Source organism: Pseudozyma flocculosa (genome assembly GCF_000417875.1).
Source record: "Pseudozyma flocculosa PF-1 unplaced genomic scaffold scaffold00028, whole genome shotgun sequence".
NCBI lineage: Eukaryota > Fungi > Basidiomycota > Ustilaginomycetes > Ustilaginales > Ustilaginaceae > Pseudozyma > Pseudozyma flocculosa.
The window spans coordinates 151307-171352 of NW_006920896.1; the positions used below are offsets into that span (position 1 = coordinate 151307).

At 67.0% G+C, this 20046-nt stretch overlaps 8 protein-coding genes across 8 annotated transcripts in view; 6 read left to right on the forward strand and 2 right to left on the reverse strand.

Annotated features, from left to right (window-relative positions):
* PFL1_06650 (uncharacterized protein) overlaps positions 1-107 on the forward strand; it is a gene marked incomplete at both ends in the record, with an annotated part of 2211 nt that extends 2104 nt beyond the window's left edge. Inside the window, one exon of the mRNA XM_007884196.1 lies at positions 82-107. Within this exon, the coding sequence (XP_007882387.1) occupies positions 82-107 (26 nt within the window). The remainder of the gene's footprint in view (positions 1-81) is intronic.
* A 1021-nt stretch (positions 108-1128) lies between these two features.
* PFL1_06651 (uncharacterized protein) lies at positions 1129-5429 on the forward strand (the record flags this gene model as incomplete). The annotated part of the gene is made up of 5 exons (XM_007884197.1): positions 1129-2149; positions 2406-2547; positions 2667-4163; positions 4260-4836; positions 4953-5429. 5 exons carry the CDS (start codon positions 1129-1131, stop codon positions 5427-5429), a joined length of 3714 nt encoding a protein of 1237 aa, XP_007882388.1.
* A 479-nt stretch (positions 5430-5908) lies between these two features.
* On the reverse strand, positions 5909-7087 carry PFL1_06652 (uncharacterized protein; the record flags this gene model as incomplete). Its single annotated transcript, XM_007884198.1, has 1 exon — positions 5909-7087. The coding sequence occupies one exon, from the start codon at positions 7085-7087 to the stop codon at positions 5909-5911; it is 1179 nt and encodes a 392-aa protein (XP_007882389.1).
* A 1555-nt stretch (positions 7088-8642) lies between these two features.
* PFL1_06653 (uncharacterized protein) lies at positions 8643-9987 on the forward strand (the record flags this gene model as incomplete). Its single annotated transcript, XM_007884199.1, has 2 exons — positions 8643-8803; positions 9381-9987. 2 exons carry the CDS (start codon positions 8643-8645, stop codon positions 9985-9987), a joined length of 768 nt encoding a protein of 255 aa, XP_007882390.1.
* Positions 9988-10971: 984 nt separating this feature from the next.
* PFL1_06654 (uncharacterized protein) lies at positions 10972-15348 on the forward strand (the record flags this gene model as incomplete). The annotated part of the gene is made up of 1 exon (XM_007884200.1): positions 10972-15348. One exon carries the CDS (start codon positions 10972-10974, stop codon positions 15346-15348), a length of 4377 nt encoding a protein of 1458 aa, XP_007882391.1.
* A 686-nt stretch (positions 15349-16034) lies between these two features.
* On the forward strand, positions 16035-17126 carry PFL1_06655 (uncharacterized protein; the record flags this gene model as incomplete). The annotated part of the gene is made up of 1 exon (XM_007884201.1): positions 16035-17126. One exon carries the CDS (start codon positions 16035-16037, stop codon positions 17124-17126), a length of 1092 nt encoding a protein of 363 aa, XP_007882392.1.
* Positions 17127-18106: 980 nt separating this feature from the next.
* On the forward strand, positions 18107-19322 carry PFL1_06656 (uncharacterized protein; the record flags this gene model as incomplete). Its single annotated transcript, XM_007884202.1, has 2 exons — positions 18107-18814; positions 19026-19322. 2 exons carry the CDS (start codon positions 18107-18109, stop codon positions 19320-19322), a joined length of 1005 nt encoding a protein of 334 aa, XP_007882393.1.
* Positions 19323-19711: 389 nt separating this feature from the next.
* PFL1_06657 (uncharacterized protein) overlaps positions 19712-20046 on the reverse strand; it is a gene marked incomplete at both ends in the record, with an annotated part of 7593 nt that continues 7258 nt past the window's right edge. The window contains one exon of the mRNA XM_007884203.1: positions 19712-19987. Within this exon, the coding sequence (XP_007882394.1) occupies positions 19712-19987 (276 nt within the window). The remainder of the gene's footprint in view (positions 19988-20046) is intronic.

Genomic DNA, 20046 nt, shown 5'->3' on the forward strand with positions numbered 1-20046 from the left:
CTGTTTGCGCTCGAGTACGAGCGCGGTGGCGCCACGGGCTACGGCAGCGGCGAGGCGATCCTCTACCGCGCGCGCGCCAAGGCGTCCAGGGCGGCCTAGCAGGGTAGGCCAGGCCTGGCCAGGTCTGGCAGGCAGACGCGCGAGCTCGCCATCCGCGGGGGCCCATATCACTTAGCTGCCATCCTGACGATGATCGACTCGGCCACCGTCGTCCATGTGGCCCCCGTCTGTGGCCCCGTCTGTGGCCGTGGCCGTGGGCGAAAGGAGAGCCAACAAAGGCAGGTTGAGAAAGCCGGCGGCGGGGGCGGCGAAGTGGGAGCACGAGACGAGTCGGGTCGGAGGGCCAAGTGGGTCGGAAGCAGGGACAATTCGGAGTCGGTGCCGCTGCGCTGCTTGCTGGCCGGCGTCTCTGCACGTCATTGAGATCTGCTGAGGCTAGGGGGACTCTCGGGCCGACTCCGACGACGGACGGCGGCGCGGCGATGGCCATCGATCTGGCAGCCAGAGGGCAGCCGGCCATGCCGTGCCGTGCTGTGCCGTACCGTGCCATGCCATGCCGCGCCCATGCCGCGCTGGCGCTGGCGCTGGCTGTATGTGCCGTGCGCTTTTGTTGCGCCCGCCCTGCTGCTGGCCTGCCGAAACACTGACCACTTGGCCTCCCCACGCGTACGTGCGGCCGTTCGGGCGTGTTCCGAATGGGGGCCTAGCCGGGATGTCGATATGTACGTTGCCTTGCTTTGGCCGGCGTGGCCCCTCTGTCAAGGAAGGCGGTGGCATGCCGTACACTCTGTATGTACAGGGCCAGCAGCCAGGAGTGCGGCAGGGCGACGGCCGTCCGTAAGCCGTTGCCGCCGCCGCTGCCGCTGGCGACCTTCGGTTGGCGCCTCATTGCTCGCCAGCGAGGGCTGCGTTGACCGCTCTGGGGGGGGGGGGGCCTCGTTGCTGGCCCCACGTTGCTGGCCCACGCCCTCTACGCTACCCCACCTCGGCCGCTTCCTCGCTCGCCATCGGTCAGTCTGTATGGCTCTTCACCTTCACCCTCATCGCCGTCTCTTCTCTCCCTCAGGTCCTCGACCACCTCCCCTCTTCTTCTCACCTCTCGCCGGCACACCCCGTCTCGATGCCGCCATGCCGCCCGCCATAGCACACTCGCCGACGTCGTCGAGACCCTCGACCGGCAGCGCCGGCCAAATGACCGCCAGGCGCATCGCCACCGACCTCGTCCGCCTCGTCGACACCGTGCTCCTCAGACAAGCCGGCTATCTCGTCCTCGTGCCCGCCCTCGTCCTCGTCGAGATCGCCCTCTGCGTCGCCACCATCCGCAAGGTCCCCTTCACCGAAATCGACTTCCAGACCTACGTCCAGCAGGCAAACCTCTTCCTCGATGGCCAGACAAACTACGCCTACCTCGACCCTCCCGGCGGCAGCGGGCCCTGCGTCTACCCGGCAGGCCACATCTACCTCTTCTCCGCCTTCTCCTACCTCACCCGCAGCGGCCAGGATCTGCTCCCCGCCCAGGCCGTCTTTGGCGCCTTCATGATCCTCACCTTCTTTGCCATCGCCGCCCTCTACCGCGCCGCCGCCGCGCCCCCGCTCCTTCTCATCCCGCTCGTCCTGACAAAGCGCATCCACTCCGTCTTCCTCCTGCGCATGTTCAACGACCCGCTCGCCCTTTTCCTCGCCTACGCATCCTTTGTCGTCGCACAGCGAAACGCCTGGAGGTCTGCCTCGCTCGTCTTCAGCCTCGCCCTCAGCATAAAGATGAACGTCCTCCTCTTCCTCCCCGCCTTTGCCGCCGCTCTCTTCCTCTTTGCCGGCTTCGTCGGCCTGCTTCAGGGCCTCGCCCTCATCCTCGCCGCCCAGGTCGCCCTCGCTTGGCCCTTTATCGCCCACGACCCCGCCAGCTACCTCGCCTACGCCTTCAACCTCTCGCGCCAGTTCGAGTACCGCTGGACGGTCAACTGGCGATTCGTCGACGAGGACACCTTCCTCTCCCGCCCCTTCTCGCTCGCCCTACTCGGCGTCCACCTGTCGCTGCTCGTCGGCTTTGGCCTCTTTCGCTGGACCGGCCTGGGCCGCAAGCCCTTTTCCTGGCTCAAGAGGCGGTGGAGCAAGACGGCCGACGACGGGCGCATGTCGCAGGATCAAGGTACGTCTCGTCGTCGTCGCGGTGGCAGTGGCGGTGGCAGTGGCAGTGGTTCGAGATGCAGAGTCGATCGGACCGAAGCCCTGCCATCGTGGACGGGTGGCCGCATGAGGCCGCGGTGCGGAGACTTAGATGGCTCAGCTCACATACCGACGCCCCCTCTCATTGTCCCAACCCGCCATTGTCCCCTTTTGTCCCGGCCCGCCCCCTCTGGCCGCGCGCGTCCGCACGCCTCCCTGCGGTCTCCCGTCTCCCGCAGCCCGCGATCTGCTGCTGTTGCTCTTCACCGCAAATCTCGTCGGCATCGTCTGCTCGAGAAGCCTCCACTACCAGTTCTACTCGTGGTACTTTCACCAGATCCCCTTTTTGCTCTGGCAGGCCAACCTCCCGCTGCCCATCAAGTGAGTACCCGCCAGCTGCCTCGCTCTAGCACCAGCACCCGTCGATCATCGCCACTTTGGCCTCGCTGACGCCGCTCGCCCGCCCGCCGCCCGCTCGGCCGCCCTCTGACCGAACCCAGATTCGTGCTTCCAGCAGCCATCGAGTGGTCCTGGAACGTCTTCCCATCCACCAACGCATCCTCTGGCGTCCTCCTCGCATCCCACCTCATCATGCTCGCCGGTCTCTGGACGTCTCGAAGCTACGGGCCGGACACGCAGCTCTCGATCGCCAGCGATGGACACGACGCCGAGACCAAGGTGCGTCCCGCCACCGTTGCGGGCAACCAGGACGTCGAAGATGACCTCGAGGTCGAGCGCCTCGTCACCGGCAAGCCCCGAGCGCCGACCGCAGAGGTCGACCCAGCGACGAAGACGACTGAGCCCGAGGCACCGGCAGAAGATCTGAGCGAGGACGGCGAAGAGGACGACGACGTCGTCGACGAGGAAGACGCCCTGATCAAGACCTTCCGGAAGCGCATCGCCGTGCGCAAAAAGGTCGTCGGAGCCATCGGACGGGCCATGCCGACGATCCGACGCCTGCTGGTGGTGGCGGCGCTGGCGCTGCTCTTCGTCATACCAGACCCGCACTCTCCGCTGTCAAAGGGGGTCTACGTGGATGAGAACGCGCTCCAGCCGGGCCAGGCCCAGGTCTACTGGGACTACTTCGACGTCACCTACGCCGACATGGTGTCGGAAAAGGTGGATCGCATTGGCCGCTTCGGCGACCGCGCCGCCCGCGCCGAGCTCATCCGCTCCGAGCTGGCCTCGTACGGCCTCCAAGCGCATCTGCAGAACTACAGCTATCCCGCCGTCCTTGTCGCGCCCGCAGGCGAGGATCCCGAGGCGCGCACGGGCACCAACGTCTACGCGCGCTCGCCCTCGCCCCGCATCGACGGGAGGGAGGCCATCATCATCTCGGCCAGCTGGCGATCGAGGTGGCGCGGTCAGAACGACCCTTTCTCCGAGCCGGATGCTGCCGCCCAGGCCGTCGACCGGGGCCTTGCGCCGCGCAGGATCAATGTCCGCGGCATTGCCAGCCTGCTCGTGCTGGCGCGCTACCTCTCGACGCAAAACTTCCTAAGCAAGGACCTGATCTTTGTCGTGAGCGACGGCTACCTCGAAGGCATCAACGCCTGGTCCTCGGCCTACTTTGACGGCCGGCCCGGTGGCGCGATGGAGCAGGGCGACAGAGACACCGCCGCCTTTGCGCCGATACACGACGGCGGGTCGCAGGTATGGAACGCCCTGTCGCTCGACTACCCGTCCGACTCGTTTTCCAAGCTGGCACTGCTCTACGAGGGCATCGATGGCCAGCTGCCCAACATGGACAGCCTCAACACGCTGCTCAAGATCGCCGAGAGGGTGGGCGACGGCGTGCCCGTGTCCTTGTACGGAGAGGTCGAAAGCTTCGAGGCGGCGGGCGCGTCCAAGCAGTCGTGGCTGAAGCCGTTGCTCGATCTGATCGGCATGGGCTGGGTCGAGACGAGGATGTACGAGGACGGCCTCCGCGCCGCGCTGCATCAGATGCGGCATGGTGCCACCGGTCAGACGACGGGCGCCCACGGCGTGTTCCAACGGTGAGTAGCAGCGGTGCAGCGGCGGGCATACCAAGCGTTCGTGCCCCTCTCTGACTTTCATCTTGCGCCTGCCTCGCCTCGCCCCGCCCTTTGTAGGCACCACATCGATGCCTTCACCGTGTTTGCCGTGCCGGCGCGCGGGCCGTACGGCTTCTACCACCTCGGACGCATCGTCGAGTCGTACGTGCGCTCGATGTCGAACCTGCTGGAGCGGCTGCACCACTCGCAGTTCCTCTACCTGCTCGTCTCGTCTCGCCGCTTCGTGCCGATCGGCGTGGCCATCCTGGTGCCGCTGCTGCTGTCGATCTCGATGACGCTGTCCGGCCTGGCGGCGTGGTACCGCGAGGAGGAGCGCAGCTTGGAGAGGAAGAGGGCGTGGAGGTCGCGCGTCGGCCTCGATGCGGCCAGCGTCGAGGGCGTCGACGCCGACGCCGACGTCGACATGGAGGAGCCGTCCGAGTGGCAGACGCGCGGGCGGTGCGCCACGCTGTGGATCAAGCACGGCAAGGCGGCGGGCGGACTCGCCGTCAAGGAGATCGAGGCTGAGGTCGAGCGGCTGCAGCAGACGGGGCGACCTTGGAAGGCTGCAGTTGCGCTCCTCGTCGCTGCCATATCGAGCGGCGCGCTGGTGCTGGCGCAGCTGCGCCGGTCCGACATCGAGCTCGGTGGTCTGGTGAGTGTACGCTGGGCATCGTCTCCGTCGAAAAACCCTGTTGCTCTCACGGCGGTCCTCTGACGGCCGCTATACCGCCTTCCCTCTCACCGTCTCCCTCTGCGCGGTTCATCCAGTCCGGCAACACCCGCATCGCCGTCCTGGCTGCGACTCTCTTCATGCCCGCGCCGCTGGCCGCGCTGGTCAAGTACCGGTCACACTGCGCCGCCGACCAGCTGCGGCCGCTGCTCCGCACCGTCACGCTGCTCTACAGCGGCATGACGATTGCGGTGCTGGCGACGGTTAACGTGTCGCTCGCCACGTTTCTTGCCCTCGTCCTGGTGGTGCTCCACGCCCCGCTGCCCTCTGCGCTCATGGCGTGGGCGCTGTCGTGGGCGCTCAACCCGCTCGTGATCCCGCTGCTGGTCGGCGCCGTCGACGCAGCGGGCCAGGTGACGGCGCCCCTCGAGACGGCCCTCTACGACTGGAGGGTCACGCGCAGCCGGACGGTGGATACGTGGGCCCTCATCTGGTGGCCCGTCGCCGTCATCCGGGCCATCGAGGCCGCGCTGGCGCTCGCCTCGTCGTCGTCGGCGGCGGCGGCGTCGTTGTGAGCCTTGATGCGCTCACCCGGCGCATACCCCCTCTCCCTTCCCTCGTTTGCCCATCGTTCCTCGTCATCATCAACGCATCGCACCTTGTACTTTTACGCTACGACGTGGTGCCGTTGTTTTCCACATCACACACTCTTTCGCTTATTCCCCCTCGGCGCTGCTCGCTGACGCCGTGCAGCGGGGCGCGAGGCGGTGTCGAGGCCGTTGGGCATCGTTGCGGGCTCGTCCCGCGCCCTTGGAGGTCGCATGACGACCAACGACGTTTGGAAGAGACGCCGCCTGCCGATCGTTTCAGGCTCTGATCCAGAGCCGAGGCCTCGACAGGGAGAGGCCGAGACGGCGTCGCGGGACACGATCGATCAGGCCCACTGGGCTGGCTGAGCGGCTGGCTGTGGTCGGGCGGCATCGATGGCAAGGCAAGAAGCACGACTCCCTACATCGTCGATGCGAAGACGGCCGCACCGCACCGCGGCTGGACCCTACACGTCGGCATCGGGGTCGGGGGCCATGCTGAGCTCCATGGCGAGCCGCATCTGCTCCTCCTCTGTCAGGTCCTCGAATTCGTCCTCGATGACGTCGATGGCGCGCACCGGCGGCGCCACTGCGGTCCCACTGCCCGCTCCCGACACCGAGGAGGGCGCGGGTGGTGTTGGAGCGGCGGGTGCGCTCTCTTCGCTCGGTAAGAGGACGTCCGAGGTCGCCACCTCGACGGGACGGAGCGGCGCGTCCGTCTCGCCGTCTCCTCCACCCCCCGTCGTCGTCCCGGCCGCACCGCCATCACCACCGCCACCGGCGGCGGCGGTCCGTCTGCGTTCGACGCGCGACCTCGTCTCGCCGACGCGAAACGGCTGGTGAAACACGTCGCGGAGGCGTTTGGCCTTGAGCTCGCCAAAGCCGGGGCACATGGCGAGTTCCTCGACGGTGGCCGTCGAGATGCGGCGGAGCGATCCAAACGTCGACACGAGAGTGACGACGTCGGTCTTGTTGACGCCGCGCACGCTGGTGAGCACGCTGGCGATCTGGCTCATGTAGTCGTCGTTGACGCGCTCCTTGATCACGTCCGGCGGCTTGTGCTCAAACGACTTGTACGTCTCAATGTAGCGTCCCGCCTCCTCGGCCGACCAGGCCACCATCATCGTGAGGCTGTTGATGAGCGCCACCTTGGTCAGCTCGCGGATCGCCGTCTGGTGGTCGTTGACGTCGCACATGACGAGCAGCACGCGCAGCGTGTACATCTGCTGCAGCTTCTGGATGCGCGTGTGGATGTACTCGGGGTGCAGCCGGTGGTAGCGCAGGCTGAGAAACAGGACGCAGCTCGCCACGCCCACCTGGTAGTCGGGCACAATGTCGCCGTACTCCCATCCAACGTTGCGGATGTGCTGCAGCACCGGGTTGCCCCGCTGGCAGCTGTTGACCAGCACCGTGCTGCCGGCGCCCACGGCCCCGCGGATCAGCGGACGCGGCTTCGGCTGCGTCACGCCGCGGTCCTGGCCGGAACCTGAGCCGGATGGGGCGCTGGTCGTGGCGGCCGATGAAGTGCCCGAGCCGCTCGGAGCGTTGAGGTTGCGAGGCAGGCTCGATGCGGGTTGGAATGACGAGACGGGCCGCAGGGGCGACCCGCCATCGCGGCGGGTCGGGCTAGGACCGCCAGAGGCCATGCTGACGAGGTGAGTGCAGGGTTCGATGAACAAGTGGTGCTGGGTGCGGATGGATGCGTGCGGTCGATGTGCTGGCGTTTGCGACGCTGATGCAGGCGGTGATGAGGGCAGTCGTCGATGCTGGTACAGATGCGGATGTGCTGGATCCCAAGGGGTTGGGATGCGGTATGATACAGTTGGTCGGTCGATCGGTCGGCGACGGCGGTCAGAAGGCGAGGCGGAACGGGGTATACGTCGATGGGAAGCGGGTGCTGGTGGCGACAGAGCGGAGGCTAGCGCAGCATGGTGGACTGTTCGGACAAGGGACGGGTGGGACGCGATCGTCAGCTACCGCACAGATCCACCACGTGGAGGACGAAGCGAGGAACGGGCCATCTGGCCTGGCCGAGCGAGCGAGCCTCTGCCCCTCAGCATTGCAAGAAGTCTTTTGCTGGTCGGCAGCGGCCACGAGGGCCCTACGACAAGGTTGTGAATTGTGATGTGGTTGTTCATCTCGGGGAGGTGGAAAGGAGACGCCGGGCCGCGGGGGTTTGCGGCCCGGGTGCCCGCATCGGCGGCGATCCAGGATCCAGAAGGCGTTCCACGTCCGTGCTCAAGACCACCACGTCTGCTCACCTTGACAAGCGCGGGCCGAGCTCAGCGATGTGGTGGAAGAGCTGTGCAAGCCGGGCGAACGGCCGGAAGTGACTGGGAGGGAGTGGTCGGCTGAGCAAAGCGGTCAAGGTGCGCGCAGGGTTGGTGGGGGTGGCGCTGGTGTCCAGCGTCGCAGAGGTCAAGTAACGAAGGCAGTCACGGTCGGTCGAGGCACCCAGCCTGGCCTCGATGGCTGGCGGCAGTAACTGGGTCGATGGCCGAGCCGGTGATGGATAGCGGTCGGGCTGCAGCGACGAGCAGGAAACAGAGAACAAGGACCGAGTCCTGGAGCAGATGAAGATGTGGTTCGTGATGGCGAATGGCCGTGGTGCCGTCTCCACCCCGAAGAATACCGAGTCGCAGGCGGGAACGTCGGGGCGGGAAGGTGGAGATGGACGATGTTCGGCGAGACCGCGCGGACCTCTGCCAAGTGGAGGATGTGGTGGCAGCAGACGTCATGGCCGGCTACGAGCTGATTGATGCCGGAGCCGAGTCTTGGGGAACTGTATTTCGAGGCTGGCAGCGTCGGCCGAGGCGTGCCACCACGGCGCCTTCGCAGAGGCCGGCGCCACCAGGAAAATTCAGAAGCTCGGCACCGAATCGGCGCCTGACCCGCTTTGAGCGCGCCGCCCGTCAATCCGGAGCCCAGCCTTCGAATTTCGAGGACAGGCAGAGGCCGGGGGCGGGACGACGAGACGGCCAGAAGGGCGAGTGAGTGGGCCGCCAGTCGGGCCAGCCAGGCCAGGCCAGGCCAGGCAGGGCGAGGCCAACCTGCCGCTGGAGTGGGCGGGCGAGCCGTGGCGGGAGGCCGGCCGGCCGGTCAGCGAGCCAGGAGGCACCACCCATCCCCGTCATCGCTCTGCACCACCATCCCCCACACCCAACCCCCTCAACCCCCCCTCAAGGTCACCAACAAGTCAAGATGGGACGAGTTCTGCGAGCTCAGCGTAAGGGTGCCGGCTCGATCTTCGTGTCGCACACCAAGCACAACAAGGCCCCGGCCAAGCTCAGGACCTACGACTACGCCGAGAGGAACGGCTACATCCGCGGCCTTGTTAAGGAGATCATCCACGATGCCGGCCGGTGAGTGTCTCCTTATCCAGTGCGGATTGAGTTGGCGATGCAGGAGGCGGTCGCACAGCTGTCGGCAGCGACGGTGCGGAAGGAAGGCAGGGGATCAACGATCGATCCGGTGAGGCCAAGATACGGACGGCGACGGCCAGGGCCGCGACTGTGCCAGCTGGAAATCCTGTGCTCCGCCTCTTGCTGCTTCGTCGACGGCGGCTACGGAAGCTCGGATCTCAAGCGGCAGAGGCGGAATAGGCCGTGCGAATGCCTCTGGCTAGGCCGGGCATGCCTCCTTCAGATCCGGCATGGCACCCCTTTGGTGCCTTCGGTGGCAGACGACGCTCGGCGCGGTGCCCCGCTGTATTCCTTGACCGCACAGCGTCGCTCGATGCACCAGGTCGTCAAGCTGGGAGGCATGCCATAGGTCCAGCCGGATTGCCAGCCACCTCGTGCCCCATGGCCTCTCGGAGTCGCCAGCTGCCGCGCCTGCCTCGACGGCGCACGAGACGAGACGAGACGAGCGCATCGTCACGACGAATCGGCGCTGACGGTATCCTTCGTCTGCTTTCCCATTTTGCTCGGACATACACAGTGGCGCTCCCCTCGCCCGCGTCGTCTTCCGCGACCCCTACAACTACAAGCTGAAGACTGAGACCTTCGTCGCCACCGAGGGCATGTCGACCGGCCAGTTCATCTACTGCGGCAAGAAGGCCGGCCTCCAGGTCGGCAACGTGCTCCCCATCAGCTCGCTGCCCGAGGGTACCATTGTCTGCAGCGTCGAGGAGAAGTCGGGCGACCGCGGTGTCCTCGCCAAGACCTCGGGCAACTACGCCACCATCATCGGCCACGACCCCGATGGTCTTACCTCGCGCATCCGCCTGCCCTCGGGTGCCAAGAAGACGGTCCCCTCGTCGGTCCGCGCCACCATTGGCATCGTCGCCGGCGGTGGACGTATCGACAAGCCCCTGCTCAAGGCTGGCCGTGCGTTCCACAAGTTCAAGGTCAAGAGGAACTCGTGGCCCCGTACTCGTGGTGTTGCCATGAACCCCGTTGACCACTGCCACGGTGGTGGTAACCACCAGCACATCGGCAAGGCCTCGACCATCTCGCGACAGGCTGTCCCCGGTCAGAAGGTCGGTCTCATTGCCGCCAGGAGGACGGGTCTCATCCGTGGTACCATCAAGGTCAAGGACGCATAAACAGCTTAGGCCGCAGCGGTCTCCGGGTCGTCGTCGTCGGATTGCTGCACACCACGACGAGACGATCCAGCCGAGCTCGCACCGTCCCGCCGGCTCGCGGTGGGCCGGCAGACGTTGTTGTTTGCTGGGCTCACATGCCGGTCCAGCGTTTTCGAGGGGATCGGCGGCGGCCCTGCGGCTGCCGTTGGTCCCCTCTTCTGTATGCATTACTGTCCCTTTTCCTCTTCTCTGGCCTCCCACACAGCAACACACGAAAAGAGGCTCCGGCCTCAGCATGATATGCGACGAAACGCTCGGCCCAGCTAGGGCTGCTGGTCTTCGAGCGTCTGGAGAGAGGGGGCATGTTGGGTGCGGCAGCGGTGGCAGTAAATAGAGTGGTGGCCTTGCTCGAGGATCCCGAGCGTATGTGGCTCGTCACTCGGCGTCCGCATCGATTTTGAGCGCCTCGGGTTTGGGGTCGGTGGAGCGCTCGGCACCATGATCCATTGCTGCTCTAACCACGGCTTTCCAGCCCGGATCATGTTGGCAAAGCCAGGCTGACGCACATGACTCTTGCGGCAGTGTACTGGGACGACAGCGGCGGGAAGCGCCTTGTCGTGGAGAGAAGGCAAAGGCGGCCGGGATGGGGCTTCGTCCGCCCGTCGAAGAGAGGGCCGGCTGCCTGCCAGACAGATGGAAGCCGGCGAGTGCGTTCGGCTCCGAGAATTTGGTATGGTCTGCCTCTGGCTGCCTGCCTGCCCGGGCGCAGCGGGCGAGTGGAGTTGGCGGCTCGCGTCGCATCGGCCAACTCTTCTGGATCTCGGCCGCCGCTTTCCCTCCCTCTCACTTCCTCGTTCTTCGTTGCCTCTCCTACCACGACGGCTTCCATCGGTATCGTACGTGCGCCAGTGTCGCATCCCGCTCGACCTTGCCCTCGCCTGGTCACACACACACGACTCACTCGACCCGCCCGTCGGCCACCGCGTCGCCGGCAGCTGGCCCACGATGCCGTACAAGAGGTCGCTCGACCTCCCCGTCGCGGTCAACGAGTCCATCACCGTCGAGCTCGACCCGCTCCCGCCGCCCGAAGACCTCCAGGTCTTCATCGAGGCCCTGATCGACGAGCGGCCCCCCTCGCGCTACTGGACCCGCCTCGCATCCCAGTGCTGGATCGAGCACCGTCAGCAAGAGGCCGAGCTCATCTGCCAGAAGGGAACCCAGGTCCTCTCCCGCTCCAAGCCCACAGAGGCCATTCCCCTCTACTCGCTCCTCGCCGCCTTTGGCTTCGATCGTGCAAAGGGCGCGCCCAAGCAGATCCTTCAGGACGCCCAGTACCAGAACCTCTCGGCGCAGCAGCCCAAGGACACGTACTACCGCGATGTCATTGCCAGCCTCAACCAGTCGCAGCCCATCGAGCCCTCGCACCATCTCAACCAGCTCACACGCGCCATCCACCAGACCAATACCGGCGACAATGACGGCGCCCTTCGCATCTACGACACCATCCTGCTCAAGCAGCCCCGCCACGCCATCGCCCTCCTCGGCAAGGCCTGCATCCTGCTCCGAAAGCGGCAGTACGCCCCCGCCCTCCGCCTTTACCAGCAGGTCCTCGAGATCAGCCTCATCATCCAGCGCAAGGCCGACAGCGATCCCGAGGAGCAGCAGGGCTGGAAGGGACCCGACGCCCGCGTCGGCATCGGTCTCTGCCTCTGGGGCCTCGGCCACCACGATCCCGCCCGCAAGGCGTGGAAGCGTGCCACGGCCGTCAACCCGAACAACTCGGCCGCCCACCTGCTCCTCGCCCTGTCGTCGATCAACGTCTCGAAGCAGACCTCGGCCCTGATGCCCGGAACCTTCGGCACGGAAATCGAGCGCAGCGAGCACGAGGCCCGTGAGATGGCCTACACCGAGGGCATGGCCTCGCTGCAGCAGTCCTGGAAGCTCGAGAAGCGCAACGCCATGGCAGCCGTGGCCATGTGCGAGTTCTTCATCAACAAGGCGAGCGAGGCGGCCAAGCAGCCGGGTGCGGAAGCCCAGGCGACCGTGGCCAGCAGCTACGCCTCGGCGCTCAAGCTTGGCGAACACGCCATCCAGTACGCCGACTCGCGCGCCGCCGTGGTCCAGGCGTGGCTCTGCTACGCTCGCGCCTCGCACCTCGCCTCGCAGCTGCCCGCCAACAGCACCAACCCGGAGCTAAAGTTGCAGGCGCAGCGCTACTACACCCGGGCCATCGAGGACCTGTCGCGCCAGTCGGGCGGCGGTGCCGGCTCGCAGCAGCTGCCTCCAAGCCTGACGCTTGCTGTCCTCGGCCTGGCTCAGTGCCAGCTGGCCAACCGCGACTTTTTGGCGGCCACCAACACCCTCGACAGCCTCACCAGCCGGCCGGCGTCGTCGGTCGCCGCCTCGCAGATCCTCGAGCTGTCGCTCCTCGCCGCCAGCCTGCGAGCCCATTCGCACCCGGGTGCATCGCCCTCCGAGAGACTCGCCGACGCCGAGCGCGCCAGGGTCATGCTCGACCGCGTGCTTCGCATCATCGAGGCTGCTCAGCACGAGCTGTCGGGCGGCGTCTCTGTCCACGAGTCCGAAGAAATGCCCGAGTCCGGTGCCAACGGTTCCGCCGAGGTCAGCGGGCCGCTCGCCAAGGCGCTCACCGTGCTGCGTGCCGAGGAGCTCAGCAAGTCTGCCCTCGAGGCGATCGCGGCGCTCGGAGACGACCCGCTGACCCACGTCGAGTTTGCCAACCTGCTGCAGACCGAGGACCTGATCCGGGCCACCGCCTCTTACAGCGACGCGCTTCGCCTCGCGAACAAGGCCGGCGACGACGTGTCGTCCGCGCCGCTCAAGGCGAGCCTGCAGACCAACCTAGGGGCCATTCTGTCGCTGCGGGCTTTCGAGGTGCCCGAGAGCGATGTGCATCGGCAGGACGAGCGCACTTGGCTGCTCAGCCGGGGCATCTCTCGCCTCGAGTCGGCCATCGCGGGAGCGTCGACCGCTGCCGTCGATGCGAGCCAGCCCGAGACGCAGCGCGTGCTCGAGGCGGTCAAGGTCGTGTCGAGCTTCAACCTCGGACGCGCCAACGAGGTGTCCGGTGGCCTGGACCAGGCCAAGCAGGCCTACGAGGCGGTGCTGCGCGCCCACCCGGAGTTTGTCGACGCCAAGGTGCGGCTGGCACTGCTGGCTGTCGGCACCGCGCCCGCCCCCGGTCCCGAGGCCGCCGCCAAGATCCGCCAGCAGCGCGACACCGCCAACTCGCTCCTCAAGGAGGCACTGGCATCCGACCCGGGGAACCTCGATACGCGAGCCACGTACGTCTGCTTCCTTGCCGGCGAGCTGCCTGGCAACCCGACGCCCGCCTGGGCCGCCATCAAGGACTTCACGGCGCAGCTGTTTGCCGGACCCGATGCAGGCAAGTCGGTGTTTGGCAGCGCCGCCGCCGCCAAGGCCGCTGCCGACGAGGGTCGTCGGGATCCGCACACGCTCGCCAGCCTCGGCTGGGCGTACTACCAGCTGGCGATCCACGCCCAGCCAGGCCCGGACGTCAAGGCGGAGCGCGCCAAGGGCATGATGCGAGCGGCCGACCTGATGGACAAGGCGCTGGCCGCCGATCCGCGCTGCGCCTTTGCCGCCCAGTGCATGGCCATCCTCCTCGCCGAGGACGCGTTTGGCGAGATCAGCCGAGGCAACACGAGCCACCCGGCGCTGGGCGGCAATGCGACGCCCGACGAGCGCCGCAAGAAGAACGCCGACGAGTCCATCGCCATCCTCTCGAAGCTGCGCGAGGTGCGCGAAGAGGGCAGCGTCCACATCTGCATGGGCCACGCGCTCATGATCAAGGACGAGTTTGAGCGGGCGCTCAAGGCCTACGAGCTGGCGTCGCGCCGGTACTACCAGGGCGCCAACGCCACCGTGCTGCAGTACATGGCGCGCGCCGAGTACGCGCTCGGCATGCAGGCCAAGTCCTACACCAACCTCAAGAACGCCTTCCAGCACCTCGAGAAGGCCAAGGCTATCGTGGCGGCGGAGCGAGGCCGCCAGCACCCCGAATGGATGCAGATGGCCTACAATCAGGCGGTCATGGCGCACAAGAGCCTCCAGCTGCTGTTTGACCTGCCGCGCGAGAAGAAGACGTCGACCGAGATTCGCGAAGCCATCGACGCCGTCGAGACGGTGCAGCGCCTGCTCGTCTCGCCCGCCGGTGCGGCCACCGCCGGCGCCGATGGAGACGCGGCTGCCGCTGCCACGGCCGCTGGGGGCGGCGAGCTGTTCCAGGCCGCGCAGAAGGGCCACCTCTCGTACATCTCTGCCGAGATTGTTGAGCAGCGCGGAAAGTACGGTGAGGGATCGCTGCTGCGCCAAGGCCCCGGCGCGCTGTCCGAGCAGGAGGCGTTTGAGGAAGAGCGAAGGAAGGCCAAGGAGGCCGTGATCCAGGCGCGACGCGAAAAGGAACTGATCCTGGAGCAGGAGCGCATCCGGAGGGAGGAGCAGCTGCGGCAGGAGGCCGAGACGATGGCTGAGAAGCGTCGGCTGGCGCGCGAAGAGGCGCGCAAGATTGAGTACACGCGCGAGCCGACGCCGGAGAAGGAGCCCCGCCGCAAGAGGGCGCCGGCCAACGGCGAGGGCGACGAGGACGAGGAGGGAGGTGGTGGACGGGGCAAGCGCCGGCGCGGCCGGGGAGCCGGGGGCAAGAAGAAGAAGAGCAAGGGTCGCAAGGCGGCCGCCTCGGACGACGACGACGACGACGACAGCAGCAGCGCCGACGACGACGAGGCCCTGTTTGGCGGCGGCGGCGGATCGAGCGACGAATCGAGCGACGCCCAGGAGTCGGAGGATGGCGATGCCGAGATCATTCGCAACGGACTGGCGGCCGGTGTCGGCGAGGGCGACGACGAGGGCGCTGCGACCAGGAGGCGGGGCGGGGAGGGCAAGGGACGACGCAAGAAGGAGGAGCGCAAGAGGAAGCGGGACGGCAAGAAGAGGCGCAAAGACGTCGACGACGATGACGACGCCGACGGGGGCGGCAAGAAGATCAAGAGGCGCAAGAAGCTCGTCAAGCGCGTCCGCGAAGACTCGGACGGCGACGAGGAGCAGGGCGGCCGGGCCGCCGCCGACGACGACGACGACGAGGATGAGGGGGTAGCGGCCGCCAGCAGCGGCCGTCGGAAGTCGGGCGGCGGTGGCAGGGCCAAGAAGTCGAGGGTCGAGAACGACATGATTGACTCGGACGAGGAGATGATGATGCTCGGTGGCATGCCGGGCGACGACGACGAGGGCGGTGCCGGAGAGGCAGGCGAGGCTCAGCAGGGCCAGCAGGACGAGGAGGACGCGGAGGGCGGCGCGGCGGAGGACAAGGGCGGCGACGGACCCAACGACGACGACGAATGAAGGCTGGTGCGCCGCCAGCATCGCTGGCTCTGGTCAACCATGTCCAATGCACCCTACGAAGCGACGTCGTGGCCCGTCTCCGTCGATGGCGCACGGCCACCTCGCGCCCTTGTAGAATGCAACGTTGCTTTGATCCGCTATCTACCGCCTCGTACCCAACCTGTGTCAATCCCAGACCCGCCTCTACCACCTGTTCGGTTGCATGTCACCATCGACTGGGCAAGGGATTGAGTGGGTTGATTGGTAAGCGGTTCGACATTGGGGCGGCCGTTTGACGGGTCGAGCAGGCAACGAGGCTCGTGGGATCCTTGATTTCCTCTGGTTTTTCGACGGCCGTTTGCCTGCTGGCCTTGGCCATTCCGGCTTTCGGCGTTTGGCCGAAAGAAAACTCTCTGGGCTGGGCTGGCTGGTGACTTCTTCTTGAGTCACGCACCTCTCCGGCTCAGCCCAACCCGACCGCGACCGAGCTGTGGGGGGCGGCAAAGCACAGAGGCCCAGGCGCCCCCCCCCCCAACAGGCTGGCTGCCCGACTATCTAGGCAATAGCCTGGCCTGCCATCCCCATCACCGCCTGTGGCAACCGGCTACCTACCACCCTGCCTCCTTCCCGTCGTCGACCATCGCCACCTTCACTGCCACCTCCTGCGTCCATCTACCTGCTACTCCGCCCTCCGCCCGCCGCTTGCCATGTCCATCTCCTACGGCAACGGCACCTCCGCCGACAACGGCAGCGCCGCCGCCGCGCCGTTGCCATCACGACCCCGCGATGCGCCCCTTACCGTCGGCGTCCTGGCGCTCCAGGGCGCCTTCCGCGAGCACGCCAACCACATCAACCGCCTCAACAGCCAGGCTAGCACCAGCACCTCGCGTACCGTCCGCTCCACGCTGGTCCGCACGCCCGAGCAGCTGGCCGACTGCGACGCCCTCATCATCCCCGGCGGCGAGTCGACGGCTATCTCGCTCGCCGCAGAAAGGTCCAACCTGCTCGAGCCGCTGCGAAAGTGGGTCCGCGACGACCGCCCCGTCTGGGGCACCTGTGCCGGCATGATCATGCTCGCCCGTGAGGCCAGCGGCGGCAAAAAGGGCGGACAGCAGCTCCTCGGCGGCGTCGACGTCCGCGTCGGCAGGAACGGCTTCGGCTCCCAGGTCGACTCGTTCGAGACGCCGCTCAGCATCGCCGGCATGGGCGACGAACCCTTCAACGGTGTCTTTATCCGCGCACCCGTCGTCGACGCCCTTCTGCTGCCTTCGGACCTGGAAAAGGTGGGCGTCGACGAGGCGACGCTCGTCAAGCGCGTCGACCTCGACCAGCTGCCCGAGGGCGTGCCGGCGCCCATCACCAATGCCCAGGCTGTGCCCCTGACGCCCAACCAGGAGGCTCCCGATGGCATCGCGGAACCGCCGCTGCCCAAGCCGGTGGCCGGTCAGCCGCTGGATCGCCAGGCGCTGCGCATCGTCGTCGCACCCCCGCTCTACGACGAGCGGGATCCCGCAGCGGCGGCGAGGATCCGGCCGCCGATCGAGATCCTGGCGACGCTGCCGCAGCCCGTGACGAAGCCGAGCAGTCCTGCCAACCGGCCGGTGTCGGCGTCGGTGAGCGCCAAGGACGCGCGGCTAGACGTGCCCGGGCGGCCGGAGCACGACAGCCAGATTGTGGCGCTCAAGCAGGGCAACATCCTCATGACGAGCTTCCACCCGGAGCTGACGCCCGACTCGCGGCTGCACGAGTTCTTTGTGTCCAAGATTGTCCTGGGCGCCCTCGGCGAAGGCGCAAAGTAGTGCGGAGGAGGAGGAGGTGGTGGTGATGGACGAGGACGAGGAGAGGAGGAGAGCGGACGGGGTGTCTGGTCATGGCGATGGGATCCTCGCGACGCCTCTCTGTTGGCTGAGCCTAGCCTCGGAGGGCACGGATGGTCCGCATGTTGGCGAGCAGCACACCCTGCACGCATCACGCTCCTAGACGCTGCAACATAGACCTGGGCTCCCATTTGGCATCCGCGGACGGCTTGGGCCTGCCTTGCCCTTGGTCCTGGCCGCCGCCTCGCCGCCAGCCCGCCCCGCGCTCACATCGCTGGGAGCACCGTCGACGGTATCGACCGTCTTGTGGATGCGCAGTCGTCGTCGTTGCCGCCTCGCAAGGGAACGAAGGGGGGCCAGGAGGAGCGACCAAGATGAGCCGAGGCAGGTTTCCGGCGAAAGGGCCGGCATGAGAGCGTGGGTCCCGGGGTCCAGCCCAGCAGCTCACTACTACTACCTCTGGCTGAGTGGCGGGCGCACGTGAGACGAGGGGTGGATTTTTTCTGCCCGCCCGACCGCCGTTTGCTGGAAAGCCAAATTTTGGGAGCGGCCCACCGGACCCAACCTCCACGCCAGAGAGAGAGGCTGCTGCTGCGAACCCTTTGCGGGCTGGCCGGGACTGGCTACGCTCTGCCTCATCACCACACCAAACCTTGGACCTGCGCTCCGCTCTCCCCTCCTTCCTCTGCTCTCGTCGCTTCCTCTCGCACTCGCACTCGCACGCGCACTCGCTCACGCTCACGCTCGCCCATGATCGACATCGCCGCCACCGCACCGCCACCTTGATCCTATCCCTCCATCGTTGACTCGCCACCACGCGAGCAACCATCTCGAATCCTCCGACCGACCGACCGACAAGCTCACACCCCATCTCCCCGTCGCGCGCCGCACTGCAGTCCAAGTCAGGCCAGGCCAATCCACCGCCGCCGCCACTGTCCTTCCCTTTGCAACTCGCGCACACCATGTCCGGCGAAGCGTCCACATCACGCATCTCGGACCCGTTCCAGCCACAGACAGCAGCGACGACGACGGCGCGCGCACACGACTACAACCAGGCCCCGCGCACCGCACAGCACCCGCATCAGCACCCACACCAGCACCAGCACCAGCATCAGCACCAGCATCAGCAGGCTAGAGCAGGCAGCAGCGGCGGCGGTGGCGGTGGCGGTGGCGGTCCCACGTCCTCGGTCTCTTCGCCCGCAGGCTCGCTGCTACGCCACGTGGACGCCACCAGCAACGCGGCCACCACGCCCAACTCGACAACCACAACCCCCGCACCCGGCACCGGCGGCGGGGGTGGCGGCGGTGAAGGCGGGAGCAGCAGCACGACGACGACGACGACCTCATCCCCGCACCTCGCGCACATCAACCCGCTCACCCACCCGCTCTACACGACCCTCTTCCCGCCCGCCGACCTGCCCATCGCCAACATCTCGCGCATCATGAAGCGCAGCCTGCCCGACAACGCCAAGATCGCAAAGGACGCAAAGGAGTGCGTCCAGGACTGCGTCTCGGAGCTCATCAGCTTCGTCACCAGCGAGGCCAGCGACAAGTGCGCCGCCGAAAAGAGAAAGACGATCAACGGCGACGATATCCTCTACGCCATGCGCGTACTCGGCTTTGACAACTACGAAGAGGTGCTCAAGGTCCACCTCAGCCGGTACAGGATGGTGAGTGGGCAGCGATCCACCCTGCGTGCCGCGGCGATCCTGCATAGCACGGCACGGCACGGCAAGGCATGGCATTGCAGTGGACCGCTTCGTTGGTGACAGGTCCACCTCAGTCGACTCTGTCCGGTCGGTCGGAAGCATGTAGCAGTTTTTCCCCCTCCTGACCGCCGTCTTGTTTCCCACCTCGTCATCTGCGCTCCACCGAATGCAGGCCCAGGAGACGAACCCACGAGCGCGCAAACGAGCGCACAAGGCTTCGTCAAACGCCCCCGGCGCACCGGGCGGCACCAGCGCCGACGCCGAGGCCGAGGCCGACAACGAGGAACCAGAGGACCACGACGGTGCCGCCGCAGCCCCGGCCGGCGCGACATCGAACCTACCCTCGCAGCAGTACGATGCACAGTACAACGACCACCACCACCACCACCAACACCAACAACACCAACATCGTCACCACCACCACCAGGCTGCACGGTCAGGAGCGGGCGTGGAATCATTACCTCGTTGATGCCTGGCCCCCTCCTCTTCCGGGGGCTCGTTCGGGCGCGCCGGGCTCCCTTCTACCTCACGACGCCGCCAACGTCGTCAAAACGCGCCGATGCCGCCCGCCCCGCCCGGCACCAAGACAACACCTACACTACGTACTGCCGCCTGCTGCGGCTGTTGTACCACCAGACCCAGACCCACCCTCTCGGCGCTCGCTCGCCCTCGAGCCAACCGGCCGCTGCGCCGCTCGAGTGGCGCCGTCGAGGCTCTGTAAGCCTCACCTGTACTTGTACCGCCCTGCCCATCCCCGTGCTCATCCAAACGCCAGCGACAGCGACAGCGCCAGCACCACCTCGAGGTGGCCCGACCGACCTCCCGACCTCCCGACCGACCTTTGAAGGCAAATGGAGGCTAGAGGACAGGATCCAACCTCGTCCTCTGCATGGAGCCGGGTTGCTGAGCCCGGCGCCTTTGCTGCTGCCCCTGCCCCTGCCCCTGCCCCTGCTGCTGCTGCTGCTGCTGCTGTAGCGGCAGCTCGGGATCGAGCGTGGGCAGACAGGGCACGCCGACGACGTAGCCCTGGAGCGCCGACACGAAGCGCGCGGCGTACTCGGCGGGCGGGAGGATGGTGACGTTGCCCTTGGCCTCGAGGCCGGACTTGAGCGCCTTTTTCGACGAGCTCTCGAGCTGCTTGGCCAGCGTAAACGCGCCCAGGAAGTCGACGATGCGGCATCGGAACACGGGCC